Here is a 26,000-nt window from a genome sequence, read left to right on the forward strand (position 1 = left end):
TTGAGATCAAATAGCACTCAAGCTGGAAAATGGACGAGGATCCAAAGTGATAGTGCACCAAATGTCAGCCCATTCATACACACAGAGAAGTGCCATTTCTCTTATGAAGTGCAGATAGAACACTCAGTCCAAAAGTATTTACGCGTTATATCCATCACGATCATCAGTAATATCATCTGTTCAGCTAAGCCAGGAATTCGCTAAGCTCTGTAACTAGTTATGTACTCATACGGAGTGCATAATCCGTAGTAGTACTCCGTAGTTATACAACATTTGATGTATCCATTCTCATATTTGTGTACGTAGATCACAGGGGTGTTGTCCAGAGGTAATTAATGGCCAAGAACGAGAAGCTTTCGCAACCCGACGGGGCTGCCAGCCTCGCCATTTTTGGGAATAGCTTGGGCGCAACTCAAGTAGGTCGAAATGCCTCGGTACAACATACACTCAAGACGCTGCTTTGAGTTTTGGACCTGATTAGCTTTTTATGACATACATGCCAGTCTTCAAAAGAGCCTTATAGATAAATACCCCTTCACAATTAGAGCGAACAGGGGATACGGTGTACGGAGTATGATACTACCGCTTATGAATCTAATTCCTTTTCTGAGAATTAGTATTGGGCAAATATCTCAAATCCTAAATCAAGTGCCGGCAGCCAAGAGCTGAGCTGGCATAAAGTCCGTGCGTAAAATGCTGCCCATCTATTGATCCAGTCAGTACATAGTACAATTGGATATGAAGGCCTCTTGTTTAAGTTCCCGAGGAAGATGTCAGCCCAGAGATCAATAATGGTAGAGATCAGCAACCGGAAGGAAGTGCAGCCGATATACTCCGTATGTTGTACGAGCCTCGTAGATCTTCAGGGGTTCGAGTTAGGGCACATCTAGTGTTGTGGCGCACCAATAGTAGGTGATAGGACCCACTCCGTATGTATATTCTTCTTTCTTTCCTATCTGTTTTGCTAGGCCGTATGTTGTATTCCGTACTCCGTATAATGAATGCATTGCTGTCCGATCCCTAGTAGCATTCATTGGCTAGATCTAGAACCGTTGGAAAATACTTGGATAAACGGGGGTCGGTGTGGGGGATCTTCAGATATTTTTGCTCGATCGGTTGATCTCGTTTGTTTCCTTTCCCATTCTTGAATTGAAGCCAGAGGTTAAGATGGGTGTTCTGTTTGGGAAATATGTTCATCTGGTTTATTATTCATCTTGATGTGCCTGGTTTATAGACTGATCGGGTATGTGGCTTAGACATTCATTGAGGCTCTGCGTATCAGAGATAGTCAGAGATAGCTTGGTAGACGAAGACCTCCACCAGAATAGCAGCTACCGTCCAGGTTTGCTCCGTTAGGACGGGAGAGATGTTGTTCCAAGTGGGTATTGCTGAATCCTTGAATAATTCTTTTGGCTAATGTTGGATTGCTGCGATAGATGTGGAGTGTCTCTTGGTCATCTGGTCAAGAAGAGCACATGGAGCACGGGCTTGCCTACGACGCTGTGGCTCACCGTAATGTATCGCAAATATGTACATCGTGGACCGAAGGAATAACAGCAGTATTCAGGCCATCAAAGCGATATCCTAAGAAAAGATGAAGACATCCTTGCATTAACGGAGAACACGATATATCAAATGCAATAATGCAACTCCCAAGGAGGAATATGACCTTGTGATACGATTTCCAAGATTTGGCCCATTTATTACATAATCGCCTTCTCCGCACCCACGTGAGTCTCCACCAGAGACCCCGATCCCGCAGTTTCCTCAACTTCCCGACTTTTTTGTTTCTTGATTTAGTTGTTTGTCGCATTATCCTCGGCAACCATTTCGAAGTTCGCCCATGATGCCTTGAAGTGACTGGTGTTGGTGACTCGAATAATGCAGAATCGTGGCCGATTTGGAAGAATGATGCCAATGGTACTCCTGTCATGTCCTCCGTCAACGATAACGCCCCCTCGCCGCTCCCGGTAGATGGGGTGAGCAAGCGCAAACAAGGTAAGCAATGCCCCTTATCTGCTTAATCGTTATGTATCTTGATATGCGGGCTTTGTTCTTTGTTCTCGGCTATCGGTTATTTTTGCGCGATCAGACTTGCTGACCGGTGACTCAAAAAACTCTTAGGCTCCGCAGCTTGTGTCCACTGTCACCGGCGCAAAGTTCGCTGCGATGCCCGTACCGTCGGAACACCCTGTACCAACTGTCGCGCCTCTGGAAAGGCTGACTGTCGCATACACGAAAAGAAAAAGCGTCTTGCAGTACGCTCAATCCTAGATCCTGTTCCGATCCGATCTCGGCCTCTACCCACCTCCGATCCTACTTCAAACCCGACCCTTGCAGCGGGGACACCACTACCACCAAGTTTTCCAACTGCATTTCAGAGCGGCCATGCCACACCAATATCTGGGGGCCTTCCGCAACATGGATTTCAGCAAGGCATGGGATCGGAGGCATTTGGCCGCCCCGATATGGCGCATGCCCGCGAGGCACACACGGAGATGGAGCAACATCTCGTTAAATTGATAGACGAGGAGGAATCCGGCAGGAGAGAGATACAAAGAGGCGTGCGCGCCTTCTATGTCGGACACGAACATTCGAACATGTCATTCTTGTTTCGACAACAACGAGAACAAGATGACGATGTATACCATTTTGCGAGCAACGAGATCCCACGGCGTCAAATGAAGACCGGTCATGATCAGCTTCTTATGGATGCTCTAACACTTCCAGAACCGGCTCTCGCAGATGAATTGGTCCAGGCTTATTTTACATATGTCAATCCGGGGTACCCTATCATTGACGAAGATTTATTCATGACGCAATACCGGAACCGGGATCCTACAGATCCTCCGCCAGTCCTACTTCTTCAAGCGATTTTGCTGGTTGGGGCGCATGTTTCTCGTGCTAAAGTAGAGCGAGACGCTCTCAAAGAAATTTTCTTCCGTCGGACCAAGTATCTGTTTGACAATCGCATCGAACGAAATCGCGACATTCTTGTTCAAGCAGCCCTTCTTTTGACGTGGCATTCGGATAGCGCAGATGATGATGTTGCTGCAGATGCTCACTTTTGGGTTGGGGCCGCTGCCCGTATCGCCACGGGGCTTGGAATGCACCGTAATCCCGTTTCCAGTAGATTTGTGACTCGCGATCGGCGAATGTGGCGGAGGGTTTGGTTCATTCTGGTCCAATTTGATGTGTTGATTTCCCTGTCATATGGCCGACCTCAGGCGATGTGAGTCGTTCCAAACGGCCAAATTGCAGCGAATACTAATCAACTTTCAATTTAGCAATCTAGACGATTCTGATGTGTCTCCTTTGACGCTCGCTGATTTTGAGAATTGTGGTCCTCTTGTACAAGCAGACTACGTGATTCATTTTACCGAACTGTGTACGATGATCTCGTATCTCATTCGCGATCGATTTGGACTTCGGGCAAGTGAAGAACGGCGAAAGGCCGTTCTTCAAGAAGCTGATGGATCATTGGCAACCTGGTCTCTGAAACTTCCTGATAATCTTCGGCTTCGCGCATCTGATATGGATCCTTGGTCCGCTATGCTCCATTTGACCTACAACAACTTCCTCATTCTGTTGCATCGGCCTCATCCCAGAGCCTCGGCCTATTCTGATGACTATGGCCCTCACGATGCAGAAATTTGCAGTGCAGCCGCAGGGGTTATAGCCTCAATATTTGAAGAGCTCAGGATGCACGAGCGCTTGAAGTTCCTTTGGTACACTGGCGTCCATACCCTCTTCACGGCCATGATTCAAGTCCGGGTTGAGCTCCGCTTCTCCAATCCAGTTCTTGCCATCAATGCCTTACGCCGCTTCGATTCTGCCTCTTACTCGCTGCGCGAATTAGCTCAATACTGGGTTCATGCTGGTACAATCCTGCGACTCTTCGAGGACTCCAAACGTCTGCAAGAGGATCTTCGGATGGCAACCACGGAACGACCCAAGCCGTTCAACGACACTCATCATGCGCACAAGATGCCCATTACCTCTCCTGTTCCATCAATTACCATGCAAACCCCCGGGCCACTCTCCTTCGGGGTGCCCACCCCCGAATCTACCCCTCTCCAACAAACGACTCTCTCACCACAACCCAACCCTCAATTTAATAATTGGATTGCCCCTCTCCGGCTTAATGTTGGCCCGCTGGAAAGGAACGATCCTTTTTCAGCCAGCATGCAAGTGGATTCCATCGAGCCAGCTCGCGACTATCCGGACTGGCGACAGCTGTTCGCCTTCGGTGATGTAGACCTACCTCCCCCTGTGGGAGTTGAAGGTTTGCCCGAGCTTGAAGATGAATGGCGGCAGATCTACTGGCAGGATGCCCCGATGGCAGATCTTATTCACGATGGAGGATGGCTGCATAATTAGCTTTTTCTCGCTACCTCTGGTTGATGACTATATATATAGAGCTGTCATCTTCTCCATCGCCTACTCTTCGGATACCTTTTCTAATTTGACGACGAGACGAGCCATGCCAGGGCACGCAGCTACACGATACATCTTAGAGACCATGTCAGGCCACAGACATGTACAGGCCCAGCCTACGATACCATGTCACAAACAATCACATACAATGATAGAGATATACCACGTCATATAACTGCAAATAGTGATGTTGGGTCAAATCAGTTGGGGCCTTTTTATGTCTCAATGAATTACCTAGGCAATATCCATGGATATACGTACAAGAGCGATCCAGTCGCGCCATATATGCGTGTTCGCTAATTGCACCGCTTAGAAAAACCGCGAGGGGAAAGTGCAACAAGTCAGAAATTCAATCCATGCTCAACCCATGCAGGAGTAGAAAAATGAAACGCAAGACCTAGCCAAACACAAACCGCCGCCAGTTATCTGCAAGCACCTGTACACCATGCCGCAACTCCCATCCACGTAGCTGACAAACCTGTCGGGCCACATCTTCAAGCAACTCATCCATCTGCGCGCCTGCAACATGTAGATCACTTTCGATAAGAATGCGATCCTCAGGCAAAGCCTTGATAACATCACCAACCTTCTTCTCAGCAGCACCGGAGAAATTGATAAGTTTCGAGAAAGAGAAATAAACATCCGACGGATTCGACTGATGCAGGAACTGGCGAATGGGCTCAACCGAACCGGTGTACGAGTGCATGCAGATGCGAGGCGGAAACGGCCGATACGATTTCCCTTTGGGGTTAGATGCTTTAGTCGACACACATCCTTCCAACGTCTTATCTCCGTCATTGTCATCATCGTCGTCAGACACGGCGCCTTCTGCATCCCGCTGCTTGTCCCTCTTCCGTCGCGATAGCATAACCCGTTCATGTCCTGCCCAGAGCTCCTTAAGCACTTCAAAGACTCCGCCATGGGCTTGCACGCTGTGCAGCGAGACGGCACGGTTCATTTCTCCCGCTAGCTGTAGCTGCGCTTTCAGTACAGTGCGCTGGTGTTCCGGCTTGACGCGGTAGTTTGAGAGACGCCGGCCTTCTCGTGAGCCGGGGGTAAGCTGGTCATCTCTGTTATCGATGTCGGTTGGAGTCCATGGGCTCGGAAGTCGGAATGACCTGTCCAGGCCGACTTCGCCGACTAGCGCATTGGGGAACTGTTGGAGGCGGTTCCGAGTTTCAGATATTAGTTCTGAGAGGGGCTTAGGAACAGGAAGTAAATCAACAAATGGTTGGTCATCGGCTGGGGATGGTGCTAGCACGGCGGTATAGTGCGTGGACTTGTGCTCGGCTGGGTTTTGTGCAGCTGTTGGTTGTGTAGTGTCGTCTAAAATCTGGTGTGAGAACCACGGATGCCATCCGAAGCAGGGAACTACGCGGTCTGCCATTGATTGGCTTGTCTTGGCTGACAGTGACACGGCTGTTTGTTGTACGAGATCTTGATCTTCCCCGCGCGTGGCCATGATTGTCAGTGTTGTCGCTTTCATTTGCGGGATGTCGGCCACTGAGGCCAATGTGTCGGTGGGGTGACAGTGGGCATCGTAAACGCCAATGTCCCAAGGGAACGGCTCATCCTCTGGCATGTCTTGGGCTATTCAATTGAAACAAGAACAAGGCCCCCAGAGCTAGATTCTAAGTTTGTAATATACAACAAGGTTGAAGTTAGCGAAATGATGTAATTGGCGTTTGTGCTGCCTGGGGCACCCATCACATGCTTTCTCCGCAATTTGTTGTTTATGCTATGACTGTGGTCTTAAAGTACCGAATGTCGTATAATCATAGGCTTTTGGTCTTTTCCCCACTTCCTGGAGATATAGATTGACTCCTCGATGTGGCCCTCTCTATCAACATTGCTTGCGCTGCCTATCCTGGCCATCATCTCTATCCCACTCATTTTCTCAGCATGGGTTACAATATCCGCTGCGCTCTTTGCATTGATACTCAGACTATCAGTAGTCTGTATTGAGCTATTCTACGAATTGTTCATGCATTTCTTTTCAGTGCCAACCTCACCTACGTCATCATTATTGACATTTGCGGCATCAGAACCTACTACTCCAGCTAGTAGTAGATCAAGAAGGAACTCCAGCCAAATGACGACACATCCACGAAAGATAAATGACCCTCTTACTTCTTGGTCCATTGGTAGCAGTTTAGATGACCCAGCAAACCGCAAAAGGAACTCTTATGCACGGAGCATGATCGAGGCCCACAACTTGTCTACCCCAACGCCCATCTGCGGCCTGCCTGTAAGTGGCGATGAAAGGCGAGACTTCGAAGGCGTCGGTGGATGGCGCTCATACCCTACATCCAAAACACGCAGCTCGCATACTCCGCACGGGAAAGCGACAAGCTCGACCTCGTCCTCTTCGATACATAGCACCGGTGACATCGATCTAGACGCAGACATTGATGAAGACGAACGAGCCTGGCTATCTCTAAATAACCGTCTCGAGCTCCCCTCGCAACTCGTCATTTTATGTACAAGTGTCCACGCCGAAAGCACCCTAAGCAGCCCCGGAATCGCCGACTGGCGCAATGGCCGAAGCAATCTCCAATCGCCGACGGGAGCAAGGGCCTCGCAGGGCATCTACCACGATCAGCAACAAGACGGGTCAAGACACCACCACCGTTCGCTCACTACTTCATCGCTAACGACCTCTGACCGTCGCACGGGCATGGGACTCTCCCTAGCGCTGTCAAACAGGCCTGATATCGCCGCTGTTAATTCGAGGGAGTACAGCCAGTCGATGATGTCGCCAACAGCGCGACTCAATGCTCCGTTTATGACGCCCCAGCCATACCTGCGGCTGGATTCAAACTCGTATTCTCAGTCGGGGGCTCTCCCGCGCGCCTTCCCTGCCAGCGATGCACCGTTCACGAGCTCATATCTCTCCACCTCTGGGGATGGGCTGGGTCACAGCTTCGGGAGCAATAGTAGTGGCGGGAGCTTTGGCGGGGGTGGGTATTTTTCTTTGAGGCGCCCTGGGTCCTCTAGTAGCCATATTCTCTCCGGGAGGGTTAGTCCCAGTGCTAGTGGGTATACTACTCCCGGGATTGGTCTGTCGACTGAAGAGCGTGATGCTCCATCGGTGGGGCTGGCACGCTTGATGGCACATTATCCCACTAGCCCTAGGCATCGGAGACAAAGTACCCCTGGACTGAATTCGAGAGGGCTGACTGCTGGTGATCGAGCTGAATGAAGGGTGTTGTTTTTTTTTTCTTTTTTGGGAGGCGCAAAGAGCACAAATGAAAAATGCATGAAAGCTGTTTCTCCGACTAGAGCATTCATGGCAAGTGTCATTTATTCTGTCCAAGTCTATCTAGTCAATATGGACCGTACAGAATTATAGCCATGGAAAAGGGGGAGATAGGCACATAACATGAGGGGCAAAAGAGAGATTAAATACCACAATAAACGAGGGACGAAGGTTAACATCACACTCCAGCTCTAAATTTAATAGGTCGTTATTCACGACAAAGGGAAAGAAGCCTTATCCACGTCATTACTGACGACTTCTCTCCCTCTGGTTGACCTCTTCCATCTCGGTGAGCACAATATCATTGAACTCCTCCCAGCCATCGAGATACAAATGGTGGCCAGCTTTATTCACAACGACCACCTTAGAGGAACCTTCGTCGGTACGCTTCTCCTCTGGGGTGGCATTTTCTAGGACTTTCCGCTTTTCTTTTTCCAATATAGCTGCTGCTGCACGACCACCTGAGACATCCATCCAGTCGTGGTCGCCATACATGAACACCACAGGGAGACCCTTCTCGCGCCGAGCAGGTGCCGAAGAGTCGGACGAAGGAGTGGCGGTAGAGGCGGTCGTATTCTCAGAGGGCGCTGACGAAGTGGTGGCGGCGGCGGCTGGATGAGCAAGGGGGCTTGTGTTTTGGATCAGTTGTCTCCCGAGGCCGTGAACACGGTGGATCAGAGGACTACGAGCGAAAGCACCGGGGGCAAGAATGTATGCTAGCGCATACTCGCCGCTACCACGAAGACTGAAGATCGAGTACGAGTAGTCGTGGAGTGCCTTAGCTTCCTCGGCTGGTAGGTGGGAGAAACGACGAGAGGTCCATCCGGACACGAGACGTGGGCCTAGAGGACCAGCCCACCGCACCAGACTGAAGGGCGAGATATTGGCATCCCATAAATACGCGAACCACTTAGGGAGATTCCGTCGTGGAGCTGGAGGTGGTGCGGAATCAGCCGGGAGTGGTTGGCGCCCAGTGATAAAGCTACCGTCGGTTGTCTTCGGTGCTGTTTCCGGAATGGACGAAGTTATATCTCGCTCGTCTTGAGTAAGCTCGTTGGACAATGTCGATGCCCGAGGCTCGGCCACATCTGCAGTGACAGCGTATGGGTCCTCTGGGATGCCAACTGGAGATGCCAGGATAAGCTTGTTTAGATGCCCGGGGTATTTCAGCGCGTAGGCAACCGCCATGTACCCGCCGAGACTGTGTCCAAGCAAGGTAAAGCGATCAATCTTTCGTTTGATGCGCCATTCCTCCAAGGCATCTACAAACCAAGCCTCGGCCTCCCTGATAGCGTCTTCTCTTTCCTTTGCCTTGATTTTGAATGAGGGTCGAGTACTCCGGCCCATGCCTAACATGTCCAAGGCGTGGAGTTGCCAGCCCTTCAACCGACTCAGTGGTTCGAAGTTTTTATAGAAGAAACCAAGTCCGGCGCCATAGCCGTGGAGCATGACCAAATGTTGGTCTGCTTCCTCGCCAACCCTCTCCACCGAGAACTCATTGAGCGCACGGTCTTTCCCGCTCAGTTCTACCATGCTAGAGCGCCAGCGGCGAGGGCCATAAGGGTCATCAAGGGAGTTAGTGGTGACTTCACCCAGCTGATTAGGGTCTGCGCTCTCGAGACTGGTCGGGATAGTGCCATCCGGGAGCTCTGCCGTTTTTCCAGTCTGGAGGTGGGTGGGGGGCTGGTGGTGCAAGTAAGGCAAATAAGAGAGGACTTTGTGTTCGGCAGTAGCTGCAGGTATACGAGCCCACTATGTAAATCAAATCATCAGCGGACATGCGGTAATGGGGGCTTCTAAATTGTTAGCTTACCCATTGACTAAAGCCTTCCCGATATCCCAACGGAAAAAATGCACGCGCTGCTGCCGCGCCAGCAGCAGCCTGAGCCGCATATGGGGTTCCCGGAGTTCTCTCGATATTGCTTTCACCTGGTTGTTGATCGCGCCCATGGACGTTCTCATGGGACGAGTTGAGTGATTCTGACGCCATTGAAGACAGTCTGTGCCCCCGTGGGAGGGTGGCGAAGACGGCTGAGCAGGGTTTGGCCTGGTGTTGAGTGGTTGAAAAGAGCGAAGCAAGTCGCGAAGTTGTGCCTGCGATTCGCAAATTGGGAAGACAGATAGTTTCTGCTAGCAAAAGTTGGACGGTGGCGCTCATGGACGTATAAGCAGGGAACGCGGAGACAATTCGGTCACTCCGCTTAACCCCGGTAGGTCTGACATGCGAAACTCCGGGCAAAAGAGGTAATATCCGAAGGAAGAGAGTCAATGAAAAGATAAATATGGTGGAAACCCCCTAAGTTAATGGCAATGGGCAATATTTGTGTAGGTATAGAAGTGAAGTCAACTAACTGGGCAGATGATGTCGATCCAACTTGGCTTTCACCTTCCCGCCTTTCTCTCTCCTCTTCACATGCAATGACACTAATGACACTCGCCCTGGGCCGGATCGGCCAAGTTTTGATTTGACTTTAGTCAACGCGCTTTGCTTTCATATTCTACTATCATCTTGGGACTCTTCTACTATGGCCTCACCCTTAGACCAGGTGGTCAAGGGTGCCCCAACACCGGGCGCGAGCGCCCCATCAACTCCAGAGCCGTTGAACTCCTCAAGGTCGTCTCAAGCTCACCGTTCAGATTCCTCCCCTCCACGTGCCTCGACCCCAGACCCGCTGGCACACCTGCCCTCCTCCCCGCCCCAGATCTACCTAAACCTCTTAATACTCGAAACCTCGCTACGAGCCCAGTATCTGGCCCTGCGCGAGCGTCGCCGCCAGAACACGTTCTTCCTACTTCTACTAGCCGCTTGGCTTGCCCATTTTGCATATGCCCTTTTCCTTCGCCCGCGTGAGGATGGCCGCGGGGTAGGCGGCTCTGTCTACTGGGTGGTGGAAATGGGGGAGAAAGTCGCCCTGCTTGGAGGGGTGGTTACCGCGCTGCTCATCTGGGGTACAGGGCAATGGGAACGAGGAATCAGATGGCCTCGGCGCTGGCTCGCTGTCTCCAATCGTGGCCTGCGCGTGATGAACACCAAGATCATTATCATTCGCGGTCCCTTCTGGCAAGAGCTACTGTCTTACATCTCATTCCTGTTCCCATTCTCCGCCCCGTTCTTACCCTCCCCCAATGGAAACTACCATTTCGTTGAGCAGAGCCCCTCCGATAAGCGCGCTGGTGGTGGTCGGCAGCACTATCAACAGTACTATAACGGTACCGACAGCGAGTCCGGCATGGTAGAAGAAGACCTCAGCCCGGGAGGCGACTACATCCGTCTCCTCCTCCTGCCCAAGTCGTTCTCCCCAGAATTCCGCGAAAACTGGGACGATTACCGCACTGACTTCTGGGAAAAGGAAAACGAGCGCCGCGCCCAGCTACGCCTCAAACTGCGCGAGCGCGAGCGCCACCTCGCCCAAACAGAAGGAGGCTGGCTCGGCCGGCTCGGGCTTGGCTGGCGCGCCTCCCAACGTCGCCGCCTCGTCGCAGGGACCCTGCACCGCTCACTCGAGCAAGAATCCAAACATCGCCCAGGCCACGGCCATCATCCCATCACGAAACTCGGCCAAGAGCAGCGGGGTCCCTCCCGTCGCAATACCCGCTCCGAGTCTCATTCCCGCACGTCATCCCGCAGCACCACCCCCGTCGACACCAGCTTCGAAGACCGTCCCCCCTCCCGCTCTTCCCCTTCCAGTAGGCCCCGCCGCGGGAGCACCGCCTCCGGGCAGGATGCGAGCCCGCAGCAGCAAAAACGGAAGGGCTCGACGCTTCGGCGGGGCTTGTCACCTCTCACGCAGGCGCAGATCAGAGAGGGTATACGTACCCCGTCCTTCTCGTCCGACGACTCTGTGTTGCCTATGGGTATGCTTGAGAAAGATAAAGAGGAGGCTATACCGAATTCTGTTCCGGAATTGTAATACTGCACCGCACCTTAGCACGGAATGTCGTTCATGCTTCTGCCATTTATATCTCTATACCCTGTTTTTTGTCTCTCGTGTTTTTCAGACATTGTTGCTCAGAGCGCTGTCTTTGGAAACTTGCATTAGCTGTGTATGCATATCCCTTAGAGCGCGATGTCGTTAATTCTATAGACAAGCTCGAGTGCCTCGCCTATGTATGCTGTCGCGTTGTATCTGGTTCCTTTGGAAAACTCCCATTCCAATGCATCTTATAGTGTCAAATAAACAAGTGTCTGCTAATCAATCACGTAGCGTGGCATTGCATTACAATTGCAGGTGGACTAAGAGCCTAGTACTACCATTCAGGTCTTGATTTAAGTCAAGGATCGAGTATTCATTCATATTTCTCGTATTGAGCCCACCCACTAGTATTCCTCACAAACCCATCCCATACGCCAAACACAAAATAAAACAAAACATGCTGATATCAATCCCAATGCAAAGACAAGAAAGCATGCTCGTAAAACTGGACGCAGACAGATCCAGCATTCTCCCCCCTGGCTATTACCAGACGGAGAAGAGAAGTATAGACAGTGCCACATAACCCAGATAAATTAGACCCGGTACACATCTTCATCATCCTCCAGATACATCAGGATATTGTCGTCATTCATGACTCGCAAGGCCTGGATAGCTTCAGGGCGGGAGAAGACGTGCGAAGCGCCAAGCTGAGGCGATTCCCGGATGGCGGTATTAACAGCATTAATCAAGTCATCAATCTTGCTTGTATCGCTGTCTCTAAACACAGTCTTGCCCATAAGCGGGCCCAAAGTCTGCCGGAAGACTGTCATGCGGGCAGGGGTGATCGGGACGTCTGTGGAAGTGGACTGCGAGTCTGTCTGGGACTCGATGAGTTGCGAGGCTGGCTTTGAGGATGCCATTGACATCTGAGAGTCGGTTTGGGTTTGAGTGCGAGCTGTCTGGCTCGAACGCAAGCGTTGAGCGCGAGGGCTGGCTGTGTATAGGCTGTCTGGGTCTTCGTCTTCGTCTGGGACAGGACCACTAGATTGCGTTGCGATACCGCGGGTGCGTGCTGTGCCAGTACGTCTACCCGGTGTGGCGGTTGAGGTGCCGCGGGCAGTGGCGTCATCATCGGAGTTGTCGTCGAGTTCGGCATCGCTGTCGTCGGAGGAATCATCGAAGGTGGTCACCTTGCGTCTTTTCCGGCGCTCATCCTCGACTACTTCCTTAAACATGGCGAAGCGCAGGATGGCCTCGGCATGTTTAGCATCCTTCTCCTCAACTCGATTAGACAGGCGAGCTTTGGCGTGTGCAGTAGACAAACGAATCAGTGTTTCCAGGGTACGAGGGGTGATGGGCGATGTGCGACGCTTGTTGCCGGTGAGTTCATCGTTTCGCAGAGCAGAGTATGCAGCGATAACGTGGTTGGCAGCACCCCTGGTCAAGACGGGCATGATTCGCTTCTTGGCGTATTGGATATACTTCTTGAGGAAGGGAATACTAATAATTTCCACATCCTTGCCACGGCGGCGGCCAGCATTGGTAGCGTTGACCATACCACCGTGGAGCATCACATTAAACTTCTCGAAAACTTCACTTGGCGCGTTGGCATCTTGACGATCTTCATTTCCGACGCCCAATGTTTGATTGAGCTGTTCCCGAACGGGTGCACCCTCCTCAGTGCCAGGCTGGCGGTAGCGATGCATGCGTAGAACGTGCTCTGAGATTATTCGGTCATGGGCATCCTCAATATCATCGGTCACGACAAATAGCAAATCGAAACGAGAAAGCAAAGAGTCGGGGAGAGCAATGTTCTTATGCGGGTCCTTGTGGGGATCATATTGGCCATAAATCGGGTTGGCTGCTGCAAGGACACTGCAGCGAGCGTTCAAGCTTGTGTGGATACCGGCTTTGGCAATTGTCACGGTCTGCTGTTCCATGACTTCGTGGATGGCGACACGATCGACATCACTCATCTTGTCGAATTCATCAATACACACCACACCACGGTCACCGAGAACCATAGCACCAGCCTCTAATCGACGTTCGCCGGTTTCCTTGTCCGAGGTGACAGCAGCAGTTAAACCGACACCGGAGGAACCTCGACCGGTAGTCGCGATTGCCAGTGGCGCGGTGTTCAATACGAAACGAAGAAGCTGGGACTTCGCAGTGGACGGATCACCAACCATAAGAATGTTGATATCACCACGAAGATGGGTTCCGTTATCCAAGTTCTTCTCCATTCCACCTAGAAGCATCAGGAGGATGGCTTTCTTGATGTGGTCATGCCCGTAAATACTGGGAGCCAGAGACTTGGACAACAAGTCAAACACGTTCTTCTTCTTGGCAATCTGATTGATGTTTCGAATATCGGTATCCGTAAGCACAGCCTCCGCAATACCTCCACCGCTCTTCGAGGACAACTGAACAATATTGTTCGCCATGACAACTGTGCGGAACGTCGACGAGCCACTACCTCCGTTGCCGAGGGTACGGTAGATACCTACCAACTGGATTCTATCACCAGGCTTGGCAGTGTCGACGAGGTCGTCGTCCAAGATAACATCGACACTTCGGGGCAATTGTCCTGCCGGGGCACGTTCGGGCATTTCTTGGATAGAGATCGACTGATGGTCGAGATATGTTGAGTAGCCGTACTCCGTGATAAGCTAGATATTCTATCATTAGTTTCAAATGATTGAGTGAGATTGTCCAGGCTAAACTCACCGGATTCTTTTCGTCGTCTTCTTGGGGGTAAACGTTCAAACTAGTTGCACCGCTGGCACTCATAGTTTGATCACGATATTTTCTGGCGACAAACCGATCCTTTCTCTCGACGTAGTGGACACTTTGGATAATCTTGGGGCGTACCAGAGAGCATTTTGTCACAATTCCCTCGAGCGAGACCATGTGGTTCAATTGTTCCGAGCCCAATGTGCGCGGATTGCAAGAGAATTCTCCGAATGCGCCAACATAAGCGCAGTAGTAGTTCTATTGATATTGTTAGACGTTCCATGTCTGCTAAGAATCATTGAGAACCTAATACACACCGCTTCATCTGAAGATTCTTTAAGTGGTCGACCGGGTAGGGTTTTAACGACCGCCTTCAAAGCTGCATCAAAGGCTTGTGAATAATCGAACGGCGAAGAGAGTAGCCTATACCCGTTAGTCGGTGAACCCAATTTCGGTTGGTGTCGAGGAATAATTTACCCATCGGCAAGCTCCCGGTTATGTGCTCTGATATCATCGATGCTGACCTGTCCAAAATCATCAGCATCTCCTACTAGCAGGGAATTTCGCAGATCCACGCACTGTCAATCGTCGCGCACCCTTGTTCAGCATAACCACAATATCCGCTCGATAACTGTTCCAGCCTGTTAGATATATATATCACATTGATCTTCGAGGTCGACGAACCTGCGTGCCCGTGCATCATCTGAAAAAAAGAACTTTGTTAGCTCAAGGGACCACAACACATAACTCAATGGACTTACTAGGGTCAAGAAATTCAGTTGCAGCACGCACGCGATCCTGCGCGGCCTCATCACGTAGTTGTAAACCGTCCATGGTGTGTGATGCAATATAGTGTGGTAGGAAGGAGGGAGTGGAGGGCCGATTGGGATTTCCCGATTTGCTAAAGTGGAACGCGTGAAGTTGCACGCGAGGAAGGCGCGTCCCCCGGGTACCACGTGCCGTGCTGAGTCAGCAAATAATTTTTCACTGGCTATATAAGCCGCCATCCCCCCGGTCCTTTTTCTTTTCTTCAAGCGACTCTACGTGCGTTCTCCTCCCCCCAACAGCTGGAAACCTTCTGGTTTTCCTCGCTGAACATGGCATTTTGAACTTTTTGCTAACATTCCTTTCCTCTACAGTTCAAAGAATCACTTTAGAGTAGACGTCCCCTTTCTAAACTCTTTAAAAGAGCCACAGAATCTCCACCCTTGCTGATGACTACATGTCCTCGATGCCCTAAAGTGAAACCTTTTTACTCCCGCCTCGACTGTCACGCGTGCTGTCCGCAGTGTCTGTGTTTCGGTCTAGGGAGTGGTGATGATCTTGACCTGGTCTCGATGTCTGACTTCGGTCGGTCGGTCCTGGTGGGTGTCGAGGAGGTCTGAAAGGTCCTCTTCCATTCTGGTTGATGGTATGGAGCGCTGCGTGTTGGCCTTTTTTTTATGGCTATTTACCCACAATGAAAATAATCTCACTATTCAAATTCCCCTTCAAAACGATCTTTCGTAATTTTCCTTGTCCCATGTCAAAATAAATACTTGGCCCTACGCCCTGCTCAACTCCTCTGGGAGTTCGGCCTCATGGGTCTGATGCAAGATGTACCTTTTCTATGGGATGCGTATACAAAAGGTACCTTCAAATATGTACGTATATCTCCACCATATCATTATTTTTCAATCAAGTAGACATAGATCTGGTGGATTGGTATAGCCTATACATTAGGGGATTGTACCCTGCCCGAGATCTTAAGCATCGGCTTTCTGCTATTTCTTGAATTTTCTGCTAGCCATACTTCTTTTTAATGTTTAAATTCTTGTTTACCTACTGCGTGGTGAAAAATGCACCATTCTACTCACAAATTATAGGCTAGTAACTGTCCGACAATAATATTTACCAGATGTACATACATCAACATGTATAACCGAGCTACTCCTTGCCATGTGGTTACGGACGTTTGGCCTAATAATACTACTTCCTTCTCCGTCCTAGAAGAGGAGGGTACAAAAGACTTTTAACTATGTAGTTGGAGGTATTCAACCAGTGATGTCCAATGAAAGGTGGAAAATTCTGATGTATTGTACAAATATGATATATAGAAACAAGCTAAAATTACAATCACTATACATGGACTGGAGCACGCTGCTCAACGGTCGTCGCCCTGGTCTTCCCTGGGCGTCCAGGGTCCCTTGTATCTTTGTCGTTCGGACGCTCGCTTCGCTAACGTCCGCCCGGGTTTTACATGGAGCCCGGCAATGGGCTTGAACATAAGGTAGGGAGGGGTTTGTAGCTTCCACTTGCGATTATCCTTGTCGAACAGTTGCCGTTTGGCGGTCGGGCTCTTGACGTCGGAATATAGCAACTTGACCAAACGTCGTTTGTGGGCGTCGGCGCGTGGCATATCCCTGTCTTTGAGCGCCATAGCAATAACCTCGTGGTAATGCTTGATTCGGTCCTTCCACTGTTGCGCCGTAACGCGATACTCGTGAACTGTAGTTTCCAGGTCAACTCGGTCCTCGCGAGGAAGGATGCTCGCCAACGGGCCGAATAATCCCTCTTCGTGAACGGCGAGTAAGCCAGTAAGATTTAAATTGTTGACGGCGGGCTCGGAATGTTGGTCTTTTCTCAACACGAGAGGTTCCTTAGTCGCGTCATCAAAGGTGCGTTCATGCATGTCGCGACTAGGGCCAAGAGCACCAGAGTGCGAGGAGGACAGATGGGTTGGGCGTGGGAGGATATCGCGTTTTGCCGCCTTGCCGCGAAGTATGGAACCCTGATATTTATCAGCCACGGTTGGCATCGCGGCAAGGGCATCAACAGTCTGTGGCGCAATCTTGTAGAGATTGGCCAGATGCTCGTTCCCCTCCGTAATACTGGTTTGCCGGAGCTGTTGCAATGTGTTGGCTAGTTGCACCATGGTGGGGTAATGAGGGTGCATGTAACCGGGGTCGATTTTGCGCCAATGCTTCCGGGCCAACTTTCCCATCATCCTGCGAGGTTTGGTGATACCCGCGCGACCTTCGAGGTGGAGGATTGTCACGGGGGCGTTAAGTGGTCTCACACCATATCCTTTGAGAAACCACGACCAACCAGGGAAATGAACAATGAACTTCTCTTCGAAAAGTCTAAATGCCTCCACATTGTCAGGATAATGATCAGATGTCGCAAGCGTCCTAACGTAAGTTGACCAGTTGAAACCAGTCAATGCAAAGCCTGCTGCCTGAACTTCGGCTACAACTTGATGCATTCTCGCGAACATGCCTCGGCGAGCCAACGACTGCAGGTAAAGCGAAAGTGGATAGTCCAGGATGAAGCGTTGAGCAGGAATGATTTTGGGCTTTTCTGCTTGAGTGGACATTGAAAAAATTGACGGGAGAGAGGACACGTCTGGTGCTGGCAGCGTTGACTCCGGCGACGGTGCTGACAAGAGTTTGTCAAGATCGCAGGTACCGGCTGCCTTGTTTGCACTTGCGATAATACTGTTCCAGCACTCTTCCACTTTCTCGTAGTTCTGGGTTTCTAAAAAGGCATTCATAACGGCTTTGACGAAGTCAATCGGTAAAGATTTCAAATCATCGCCGTCCGATAATCCCGCGGTTCGTCTGAGTTGCATGTAATGAGTAAAAGTTTCGAGTGCTTTTCTGGCGCCACCTACGATGCCGTATGCGTCGATCAGCCGTTGATAGTGCGTGGCAGTGAAAGACTCAACAGCAAAGCCCTCTAACGGTCTAGATAATCGACTGTTGGCTGGCGATGGATTGGCATTGAATCGTGAGATTGATTCAGCAAGCGTCTTTTCTGCGTTCTCCAACACGATATCTTCAATGGGGGTTTCGAGATCCTTTGCGGTCTCCACGTCTCTCGCAATCTGCATTCTCAGGCTCAAAAGGCTCTCCTCCATCCCGATTCGACCGAAGCGTTTTTGCATTTCGCGGGAGATGACATACACCATATCACGATTCCGTTCCTTCACATATCCAAGCAAGAGAATGGAATAATGGTGCTCGGTGACTTGAAAACCAGCTTCATGCATCTTTCTGAGGGCAGCTTGCGCACGATCCACCTGCTTAGCATAGACATAAGCAAGCATAACAGCCGCGTAAGTCATGTCATCCGGTTTCAATCCTAGGCGTCCCATGCGGTCAAGGACACGGCGGAAGGAAAACTTTGATACCCTGAATGCATACCGCATTAGAAGAAAATTCCACATTCGCAAGGGAGACCCTCCCACCGCTAAATCCCAGCTCAGTGCGATAAGCTCTTCTGCATGGGCCAATTGCCCATTCTTGCAGTATGCTTGAACGGCCGTTTCAATCATTGGTCTCGTGATTTGTACTCGACTCTTCTGCGCCTCTTTGAGCAATTGACGGATTGCTTCGACGTCGCCTCGCTGGGCGAAAATCGCCATCAGTGTGCCAAATGTGTACGAGTTGGAGGGTACTTTATTTTCTCGCATTTCTGAGAATATAGAAAGAGCACCCGATAAATCCTTGGCAGTAGTGTACGCCAGAAGCAGTATATTCCAGCAAATTGTGTTCACCGGGAGACCAAATTCTGTAGGAATTCGCTCGAATTGTCGCCGTGTCTCGCGCACATCACCTAACCGCGCGTGAACGGCAAGAAGGGGGATCACCGACCCATGAAACTTTGGGTGGCCGTGATCTGCCAGGAACCTATCAAACAGGTGTTGGACAGTTCGTACATCCCCAATCCGTGAAAATGCACTCATGGCTTCATTGTATGACAACATGCTTGGTCTTTTATTTTCATCAAAGTGCGCCTCTTCGTCCAAAAAATATAGCATGCTGTCGGTCATCTTGAATTTCACCACGCGTTGAGTAATAGCACGAATAGTGGTGAGGTGCATCCTTTCATCCGGAAATCTTGAACGAAAGTAGCGATAAACAAGAATGCACTTGACTAATTCCGGCCTCTGCTCTGATTGTAGGAAGACTTGTATCAAATTGAAATAGTGTCTTGTGGTCAAGAGACCAAGAGGACGGCATTTGTGCAACAGTTCAAGCAAAGTCGGAATCGGTGTGGATATGACCATGTCATCAGAGCTAATAAATCGCTCAATTAGACGGCGCAAAAAGTCATTTGCTGCTGCACTAACCGTGCCGGCACTTATCAGGTGCGCAGTGAAAGCAAGGAGATGCCTCGAAAGGGAATAATCAGGGAAGTGAAATCGATCAAATCGATCCAGAAAAAAGTCCAATGGTGGTCGCTCATTCGCACGGGTCGCCAATAGCTTCTTCCAGAGTGAGGTAATTTTAGACCACTGTCTGTTTGCCATCATGTGCATCAGGCCCAGCGAGATGATTTCTTGGGCAAATGGAGTGGAAATGGCTTCCTGGCAGATCTCATCCAAATGCTGGGGTCTTTTCTCGGGTAGCGACAGAATCTGTGATTTTATAATGTTCTTGAAGTCTAAGTCGGTGCGATCTTTGGGTGCGATTTCGTTGAAGAGTGTCCATGCTCGGCGTTGATCCTTTTTTTTGGGTGATTTACTCATATAAGCACAGAGTGCAGACTTGAGTTTCGACGGACATCCAGCTGCAACGTACAGAACCCAAGCTTTATCGAATTCGCTGCCATTCTCCTGAAGGAACGCCTGGAGGGATGCGCTCGCTTCACCGTCCTCATCGAGAGATTCTGGATTTTGAGGCACTTGCGCCAGCTTTGGTGCATATTCATGTCTGGATGAAGCCTCTGATGGAGCTTGGCAAAGACTTGAAAGAGAAACATAAGACCTTGAAAAGCTCAAGTGTCTCCTCCGAAACCCAGTCCTGTTTTGGGAGCGAGGCAGACGCGAAGCTACTAAAGTTTGAGCCTGCTGAGGATATAAGAATTCGAGTGATGGCCCTATCCCATCGCTTGACTCTCTGCTTTCGTGTTGAGTGCTAAGAACGGGGGACGATCGTTGGCCTGACGCCTGCAAAAGCGCGATAAACCACTGAGGAGCATTCGCTCCAACGCCGGTATGCTTCCAAAAATGACCAGAGAGACAGCTTCCGTTTCGGATCACGCCATTGGAGTCTTGAAGGAAACGCCGTCCCGCGTTCTCGAGGGAGCTTGTTGCACGTTCGAGCATCACCCTCAATCGTAGTCTCAAGCGGTAAGATGCCGCTATAATTCCGTCGTCTGTATTGTATTGGGTTCAAAAGCTCTGCCTAGATAATTATTCTGTCAGCAAAATGTCCTAACTTTGAGTATGGCAAGCAATTGAGCATGTTGTGCTTGGTGGTGCCATTCGTACCAGGAAAGGAAGCCCGGACTCGTCGGCTTGTGAAACACAATGTTGCTCACACACAGGTCCCGGACATAAATTGCCAATCAAGGTCCAAGCACCTTGATTTGAACAAAGAGACAATGTTAAATCCGAGGTCCCATAAGCTTGGAGAACACAACGCAAAAGATTCGGAGGTGCATGAAATTGCCGGGGTTTCACCGCCTTTGCTGAGCCCACTACTTCAACCGTGTCCCTCACATTCTCATCACTAGGACCCCAAATAAAGGAACAAGACAGAAAAGTGTCATGGAGGTGACTGACTTCATCTTCAAAGAGAGAGAGGAGGCGCTCCTTGTGGGAGACTACAATGCTTACCGGGCGCACACTACCAGAAAACTGCAGAAACTCCGCAAGAAGCTTGGTCAGGCCACTGTCAAAGGCCGCAAGTATACTGCCAAACCAGCTGTGACTGCTGAGAATCTTGGAAGCAATGTGTCGTATGTTGCTTACCCTATTTCCATTCCCAGTTACTCTTTCGATTAGTTTCTAACCCACGTCAGATATGTACATCTTTTGCTTCTTAGTTCCGAACGAGCTTGGGCGCAAGCAATGCACATGAAGTCTACACATTCCGCAGATACTTCCGCAAAGGGCATCTCTGGTGCTGCTCGGCGTCACATTATTTCTCGACTCAACAAGGCCACTGGGTATGCACAGCATCTAGTGTCGCTGCTTCACGAACAATCGCTTTCTGGGGCAAGTGATATGGATATCCTGGAGTCTCGGGCTTATTTGGCGATGATTTCTGGCACCCTGTGGCTTGAGAAGCGGAGATGGGAACAGTGTCTCCGGGACTATTCCATCGCAAGAGTGATTTACACAGCTTTAGGTCAAAGGGTCAAGAAAGACGCTTTCCGGGACCTGGTCTCGGGGACTGTTGACCCTAGTCTCCGATACGCGGCTTATCAGATGAAGCTTCCCCGGTCCAAACCCACATCATCACTGGCGATTGAATTCTTCCCGTCGGATTCGGAGATTTGCGCTGAGGTTGAGAAGATCGACCCCTCTTGTCTCGCTGAAGAAGCAGCCGGTACTCGACGCACTGCAGAGGGAGAAGTGCAGGAATTGCCCCAAGCTGTCACTTGGAGGGCGCGGACTGTCCCACTGGACGACGCCTCGATTTCTCAATCGTTAGCTGCTGCTTCAGCCGCGGAGGCTCGGCTCACTACTTGGTTGGCAGATGCTGGAAAGTCCGCCGCTGCTAAGGAGAAAGCTGCTGCGTATGACAACGTGATTATTGCCAGTCAGGATGCTGTCGATGCAACGAAATCCGCCATTGATGACTTGGCTAGTGAGGGTGTTGATCCCAGTGATAAGAGAATGCAGGCCCTGCAAATCACTCGAACCGCAGTGAATTACAGTTTGGTTGGCTGGCGGGTCGGTCGTAACCGGGTGTTGTGTGGAGAAAGGGACGGCTTGTCATTTGAGAAACAACAACCCACAACAAGTGGAAAGGAAACTGCGAAGCACACCACAGGCAATGGCAAGAAGTTGAATAGACTCCGTGAGCGGGTCGTCCTGTATGATTCAACACTCCAGAGCTTGGAATTTATTCTCGAGCTTCCGGGTGTTGCGGCCGACTCGGCCTTTGTGCAGGGTCTAGAGGCAAAGCGGCACTACTTCCGTGCCCTCAGGTATAGTTCTCACCATGATCCTCACCGATTCTCGCAACTCATCTCTAATTTTTTTTCATTGTAGATGTCTTGCTTTAGGAAGATCCCACGGAGTGCTTTCGAGGTCAAAGGAGGCTCTTGCGCTGTTTTCCCAAGCCTTGAACCTTGCCGCTTCCGTTACCCCCCAGTCAGCAACGGATGCTGAAGATGTCCCAAAGCTCGACGTATCCCGAGTGCAAGCGAGTACCTTGGAGTCAACCTTGCGAGAACTGGTTGCTCAATATCGTGGACTTGTCACTCTGGAGAAGGTGACTGCGGAAGAGGCGTCACAGTCGAGCCAACGGCCAGTGGTGGAGCGACTGCAACAGTTTGCAGGATCTGGACTAGACCTCAATAATTTGGTACCGTATCCACCACAAATGCAGCCGATTCCTGTCAAGCCCTTGTTCCTTGATGTGGCATGGAACTACATTGATTACCCACGTGAAGGTGGTCAGCGACAGGAGGCTCCGACTCAGACACAAGCTCAAGCCCAAGGTCCCGTGGAAGAAGAAACGAAAGGTCGTCGTGGATGGTTTGGTTTCGGTGGTCGCTGAAGCCTCTTACATAGATGCCATGTTATGAATACCCATTGATTCCTATCGTGAATATGTACAACATAAGTAGTACGACATGTACGTTGTAGTAGCAAGCACAAGCACGTGCATATAGGAGCCCTTACATGATGTTCAGCCAATCAACGTTCAACCAATCAGCGCCGATCAAACTCTCGGGAATTCTCTAGCCGGGGTCACGTCGTGCTGAGTAATTGTGATATGGCGTTGCGCTGACTTGTCTGTATTTTAAGATACAAACGGAGTACGTACATATATAGTTGTCCTATTGTATGTGTAGCTGTGCGTACTCCATACTATGTACATATCTCATTCTAGGCTATTCGTGACTTCGTTATCTTTGCGCATCTTCGATACTATTAAGTCCGGCTCGGAGATTAGTACTAAGAACCCCCGGACTATGGGCCTAAGCAGAGATTGTCCAAATAATAACTTGAGCATAAGAATATCTCTGTACAAATAATCAATAAAATCATAACATTTCAATCTTACAGAAGCTATTGAATGTTAATTTCGTAAACCATTCGAAACACAAACTATTTATGCATTGATATGGGCTAATGCTGAGCATCCCGGGGGCCTCCGTGTAATTGGCGTTCCCGCCCCTGAGAGCCCCAGTCAATTCTCTCCCCCTCTCTCTCCACTCACTTTTTTCCCTTTTTGTTCTGGGATTCGGTCCTCCCTTCTCATTAGCAATTACTTTTCTCTTCAATTCCTGCCCGGAACTTTGACTCCGTTGACTCCCCAGTATGGTCAACATGGCCAACTTCACCGGGAGCTTTGCCTCGCCATCGGCGGATGCGACGGTCTCGCCCCAACTTTTCGCGCCGGCCGGTCTCATTGCCACCGTATTGGATGGCTTCACGATTTGGAAGGGCCTGTTGACTTTCTTGGTCGCCGCCGTCATCTATGATCAGTGTGAGTGCAAATGCGACATGTGTGGCCTTTGAAATCGCGTCTTGAAACTAATCCAGACCCCCTATTTGCAGTCAAATACCACTACCTCAAGGGTGCGATTGTTGGCCCTATGTACAAGATCCCCTTTATGGGCCCATTCCTCCAATCAGTCAACCCCAAATTCACCGAATACAAGGCGAAATGGGATAGCGGAGACCTCAGCTGTGTGTCGGTCTTCCACAAGTGAGAAGTCCCAGATGTACTTGTTTCTTTCGGGTCTGTTCTCTAACACTTTCTACCAAGGTTCGTCGTGATTGCATCCACTCGTGATATGTCCCGGAAGATTTTCAACTCGCCCGGCTATGTCAAGCCCTGTGTCGTGGATGCCGCGCACAAGCTTCTCGGCAAGACCAATTGGGTCTTCTTGGATGGCAAAGCCCATGTAGATTACCGCAAGGGTCTGAACGGGTTGTTCACTCGCCAGGCTCTGGCGATGTACCTCCCCCGCTCCGAGGAGGTCTTCAACTCCTACAACGAGAAATTCCTCCAGAAGTCCGCCGCCACCAACTTCACCCCGACCCCCTGGATGTCCGAGTTCCGCGAGCTCATGTGCGCTCTGTCCTGTCGTACCTTTGTCGGTTACTATATCACTGATGAGGGCGTCCAGAAAATTGCCGATGACTACTATCTGATTACTGCCGCGCTTGAGCTGGTGAACTTCCCTATTATCCTTCCCTACACTAAGACCTGGTACGGCAAGAAAGCCGCTGATATGGTACTTGAGGAGTTCACCAAGTGTGCTGCCAAGTCCAAGGCCCGTATGGCTGCCGGTGGCGAGATTTCCTGTATCATGGACGCCTGGGTTAAGGCCCAGCTGGATTCCGCCGCATACCGCAAGAAGATTGAGAAGGGAATTCAGGTCGATTCTTCAGAGAAGCCTAGCCAGGTTCTTCGTGAATTCTCCGATTTCGAAATTGCCCAGACTATCTTCACCTTCCTGTTCGCTTCCCAGGATGCAACCAGTGCCGCCTCCACCTGGTTGTTCCAGCTGATGGCCGACCGCCCTGAGATCCTGGACAAGGTCCGCGAAGAGAACCTTAACATCCGCAACGGTGATCGCACTCTCCCCGCCACCATGGATATGCTAGACCAAATGCCTTACACCCGCGCCGTCGTTAAGGAGACACTGCGCTACCGCCCCCCTGTCATCATGGTTCCCTACCTGGTCAAGAAGGACTTCCCTATCAGCGAGACTGTCACCGTCTCCAAGGGCTCGATGATCATTCCCTCCGTGTGGCCCGCATGCCACGACGAGGAGGCTTACCCCAACGCCGACTCGTTCGATCCAGACCGCTGGATCACCGGTACCGCTGAGCAGCAGACCAAGAACTGGTTGGTCTTTGGTACAGGTCCCCACTACTGTCTGGGTCAGACCTACGCTCAGCTTTCCCTAATGTCCATGATTGGAAAGGCCAGCATGGTGATGGACTGGGAGCACACACCTACTCCCGAGTCCGAGGACATCAAGGTGTTTGCCACCATTTTCCCTCAGGTATGTTCAAGCTTATTTTCTGCCCTGATCAATTCACTAATATATATCAGGATGACTGTCTTCTTACGTTCCGCGCCCGCCCTTGAATTCTCTCCTCTTTGTACAAAACCCAAAAGCAAAGCTGGAACCCAGCCACACTTTCTGGACAGAGGACTTATGATGCCTTCCTGTCCTGGGGCTGGGATGGTCCGCTGACACTTTCTTCTTTCTCATTCGACTTCGATGCATGCTCGATATAGGACAAGTCTTTAACATATGTTTCTCTTAGAGAGACCTTCCATACCCTTTTCCAAAGGAGCCCCCGCTGCGATTATGATTACCTATTGCCCGTGAGGGGTCGCAGGGGTTTCTTGCTTCAATTCTTCAGAGTGACTACTCCTAGAGCCATGCATATTAGAACAATATTAATTATCTTTCTCTGCTTGAATATTATGACATGTTATCTAACTGTTCGTGTGCTTGAATCAACTAGTCATATACTTCATCTCTTTATCTCTTTAGTCTTTCTTCTTAGTTTACAGGTTTCTTTGAGAGGTTTCTACCATAATCATAAAACTGATATCTGTTAAGGGTCAATATAGCTTTTTTCAGTCTTGAGAAGGGACCAGACTCGTCATTCTATATATTGTTTTAGTGAATTTCTCAATCACAGGTTTTTATTTGATATATACTCCACTATATATCTGTGATAT

The 26,000-nt window shown here is 50.3% G+C and overlaps 10 protein-coding genes across 10 annotated transcripts; 5 read left to right on the forward strand and 5 right to left on the reverse strand.

Moving 5' to 3' along the window:
* Positions 1 to 1,931: 1,931 nt before the first annotated feature.
* On the forward strand, positions 1,932 to 4,380 carry N7518_008698 (transcriptional regulator family TF; the record flags this gene model as incomplete). The annotated part of the gene is made up of 3 exons (XM_057189625.1): positions 1,932 to 1,998; positions 2,125 to 3,232; positions 3,288 to 4,380. 3 exons carry the CDS (start codon positions 1,932 to 1,934, stop codon positions 4,378 to 4,380), a joined length of 2,268 nt encoding a protein of 755 aa, XP_057041328.1.
* A 454-nt stretch (positions 4,381 to 4,834) lies between these two features.
* N7518_008699 (TatD family hydrolase) lies at positions 4,835 to 6,019 on the reverse strand (the record flags this gene model as incomplete). The annotated part of the gene is made up of 1 exon (XM_057189626.1): positions 4,835 to 6,019. The coding sequence occupies one exon, from the start codon at positions 6,017 to 6,019 to the stop codon at positions 4,835 to 4,837; it is 1,185 nt and encodes a 394-aa protein (XP_057041329.1).
* A 510-nt stretch (positions 6,020 to 6,529) lies between these two features.
* On the forward strand, positions 6,530 to 7,639 carry N7518_008700 (uncharacterized protein; the record flags this gene model as incomplete). Its single annotated transcript, XM_057189627.1, has 1 exon — positions 6,530 to 7,639. One exon carries the CDS (start codon positions 6,530 to 6,532, stop codon positions 7,637 to 7,639), a length of 1,110 nt encoding a protein of 369 aa, XP_057041330.1.
* A 303-nt stretch (positions 7,640 to 7,942) lies between these two features.
* N7518_008701 (putative alpha/beta hydrolase) lies at positions 7,943 to 9,854 on the reverse strand (the record flags this gene model as incomplete). Its single annotated transcript, XM_057189628.1, has 2 exons — positions 7,943 to 9,448; positions 9,510 to 9,854. The coding sequence occupies 2 exons, from the start codon at positions 9,852 to 9,854 to the stop codon at positions 7,943 to 7,945; spliced, it is 1,851 nt and encodes a 616-aa protein (XP_057041331.1).
* A 367-nt stretch (positions 9,855 to 10,221) lies between these two features.
* N7518_008702 (Spo7-like protein) lies at positions 10,222 to 11,607 on the forward strand (the record flags this gene model as incomplete). The annotated part of the gene is made up of 1 exon (XM_057189629.1): positions 10,222 to 11,607. The coding sequence occupies one exon, from the start codon at positions 10,222 to 10,224 to the stop codon at positions 11,605 to 11,607; it is 1,386 nt and encodes a 461-aa protein (XP_057041332.1).
* A 596-nt stretch (positions 11,608 to 12,203) lies between these two features.
* N7518_008703 (MCM DNA helicase complex subunit MCM3) lies at positions 12,204 to 15,177 on the reverse strand (the record flags this gene model as incomplete). The annotated part of the gene is made up of 7 exons (XM_057189630.1): positions 12,204 to 14,279; positions 14,338 to 14,601; positions 14,661 to 14,766; positions 14,821 to 14,867; positions 14,923 to 14,974; positions 15,028 to 15,046; positions 15,105 to 15,177. The coding sequence occupies 7 exons, from the start codon at positions 15,175 to 15,177 to the stop codon at positions 12,204 to 12,206; spliced, it is 2,637 nt and encodes an 878-aa protein (XP_057041333.1).
* Positions 15,178 to 15,491: 314 nt separating this feature from the next.
* Positions 15,492 to 15,743, reverse strand: N7518_008704 (Nucleic acid-binding OB-fold; the record flags this gene model as incomplete). Its single annotated transcript, XM_057189631.1, has 2 exons — positions 15,492 to 15,647; positions 15,672 to 15,743. 2 exons carry the CDS (start codon positions 15,741 to 15,743, stop codon positions 15,492 to 15,494), a joined length of 228 nt encoding a protein of 75 aa, XP_057041334.1.
* A 743-nt stretch (positions 15,744 to 16,486) lies between these two features.
* N7518_008705 (putative translation regulator (Cya5)) lies at positions 16,487 to 20,434 on the reverse strand (the record flags this gene model as incomplete). The annotated part of the gene is made up of 1 exon (XM_057189632.1): positions 16,487 to 20,434. One exon carries the CDS (start codon positions 20,432 to 20,434, stop codon positions 16,487 to 16,489), a length of 3,948 nt encoding a protein of 1,315 aa, XP_057041335.1.
* A 444-nt stretch (positions 20,435 to 20,878) lies between these two features.
* On the forward strand, positions 20,879 to 22,841 carry N7518_008706 (signal recognition particle subunit SRP68; the record flags this gene model as incomplete). The annotated part of the gene is made up of 3 exons (XM_057189633.1): positions 20,879 to 21,069; positions 21,133 to 22,266; positions 22,331 to 22,841. The coding sequence occupies 3 exons, from the start codon at positions 20,879 to 20,881 to the stop codon at positions 22,839 to 22,841; spliced, it is 1,836 nt and encodes a 611-aa protein (XP_057041336.1).
* Positions 22,842 to 23,608: 767 nt separating this feature from the next.
* Positions 23,609 to 25,394, forward strand: erg5 (C-22 sterol desaturase erg5; the record flags this gene model as incomplete). The annotated part of the gene is made up of 4 exons (XM_057189634.1): positions 23,609 to 23,777; positions 23,849 to 23,999; positions 24,060 to 25,308; positions 25,359 to 25,394. The coding sequence occupies 4 exons, from the start codon at positions 23,609 to 23,611 to the stop codon at positions 25,392 to 25,394; spliced, it is 1,605 nt and encodes a 534-aa protein (XP_057041337.1).
* Between the last annotated feature and the right edge of the window lie 606 nt (positions 25,395 to 26,000).

The sequence above is a fragment of the Penicillium psychrosexuale genome (genome assembly GCF_028828465.1).
Source record: "Penicillium psychrosexuale strain IBT 29551 chromosome Unknown utg000004l, whole genome shotgun sequence".
NCBI lineage: Eukaryota > Fungi > Ascomycota > Eurotiomycetes > Eurotiales > Aspergillaceae > Penicillium > Penicillium psychrosexuale.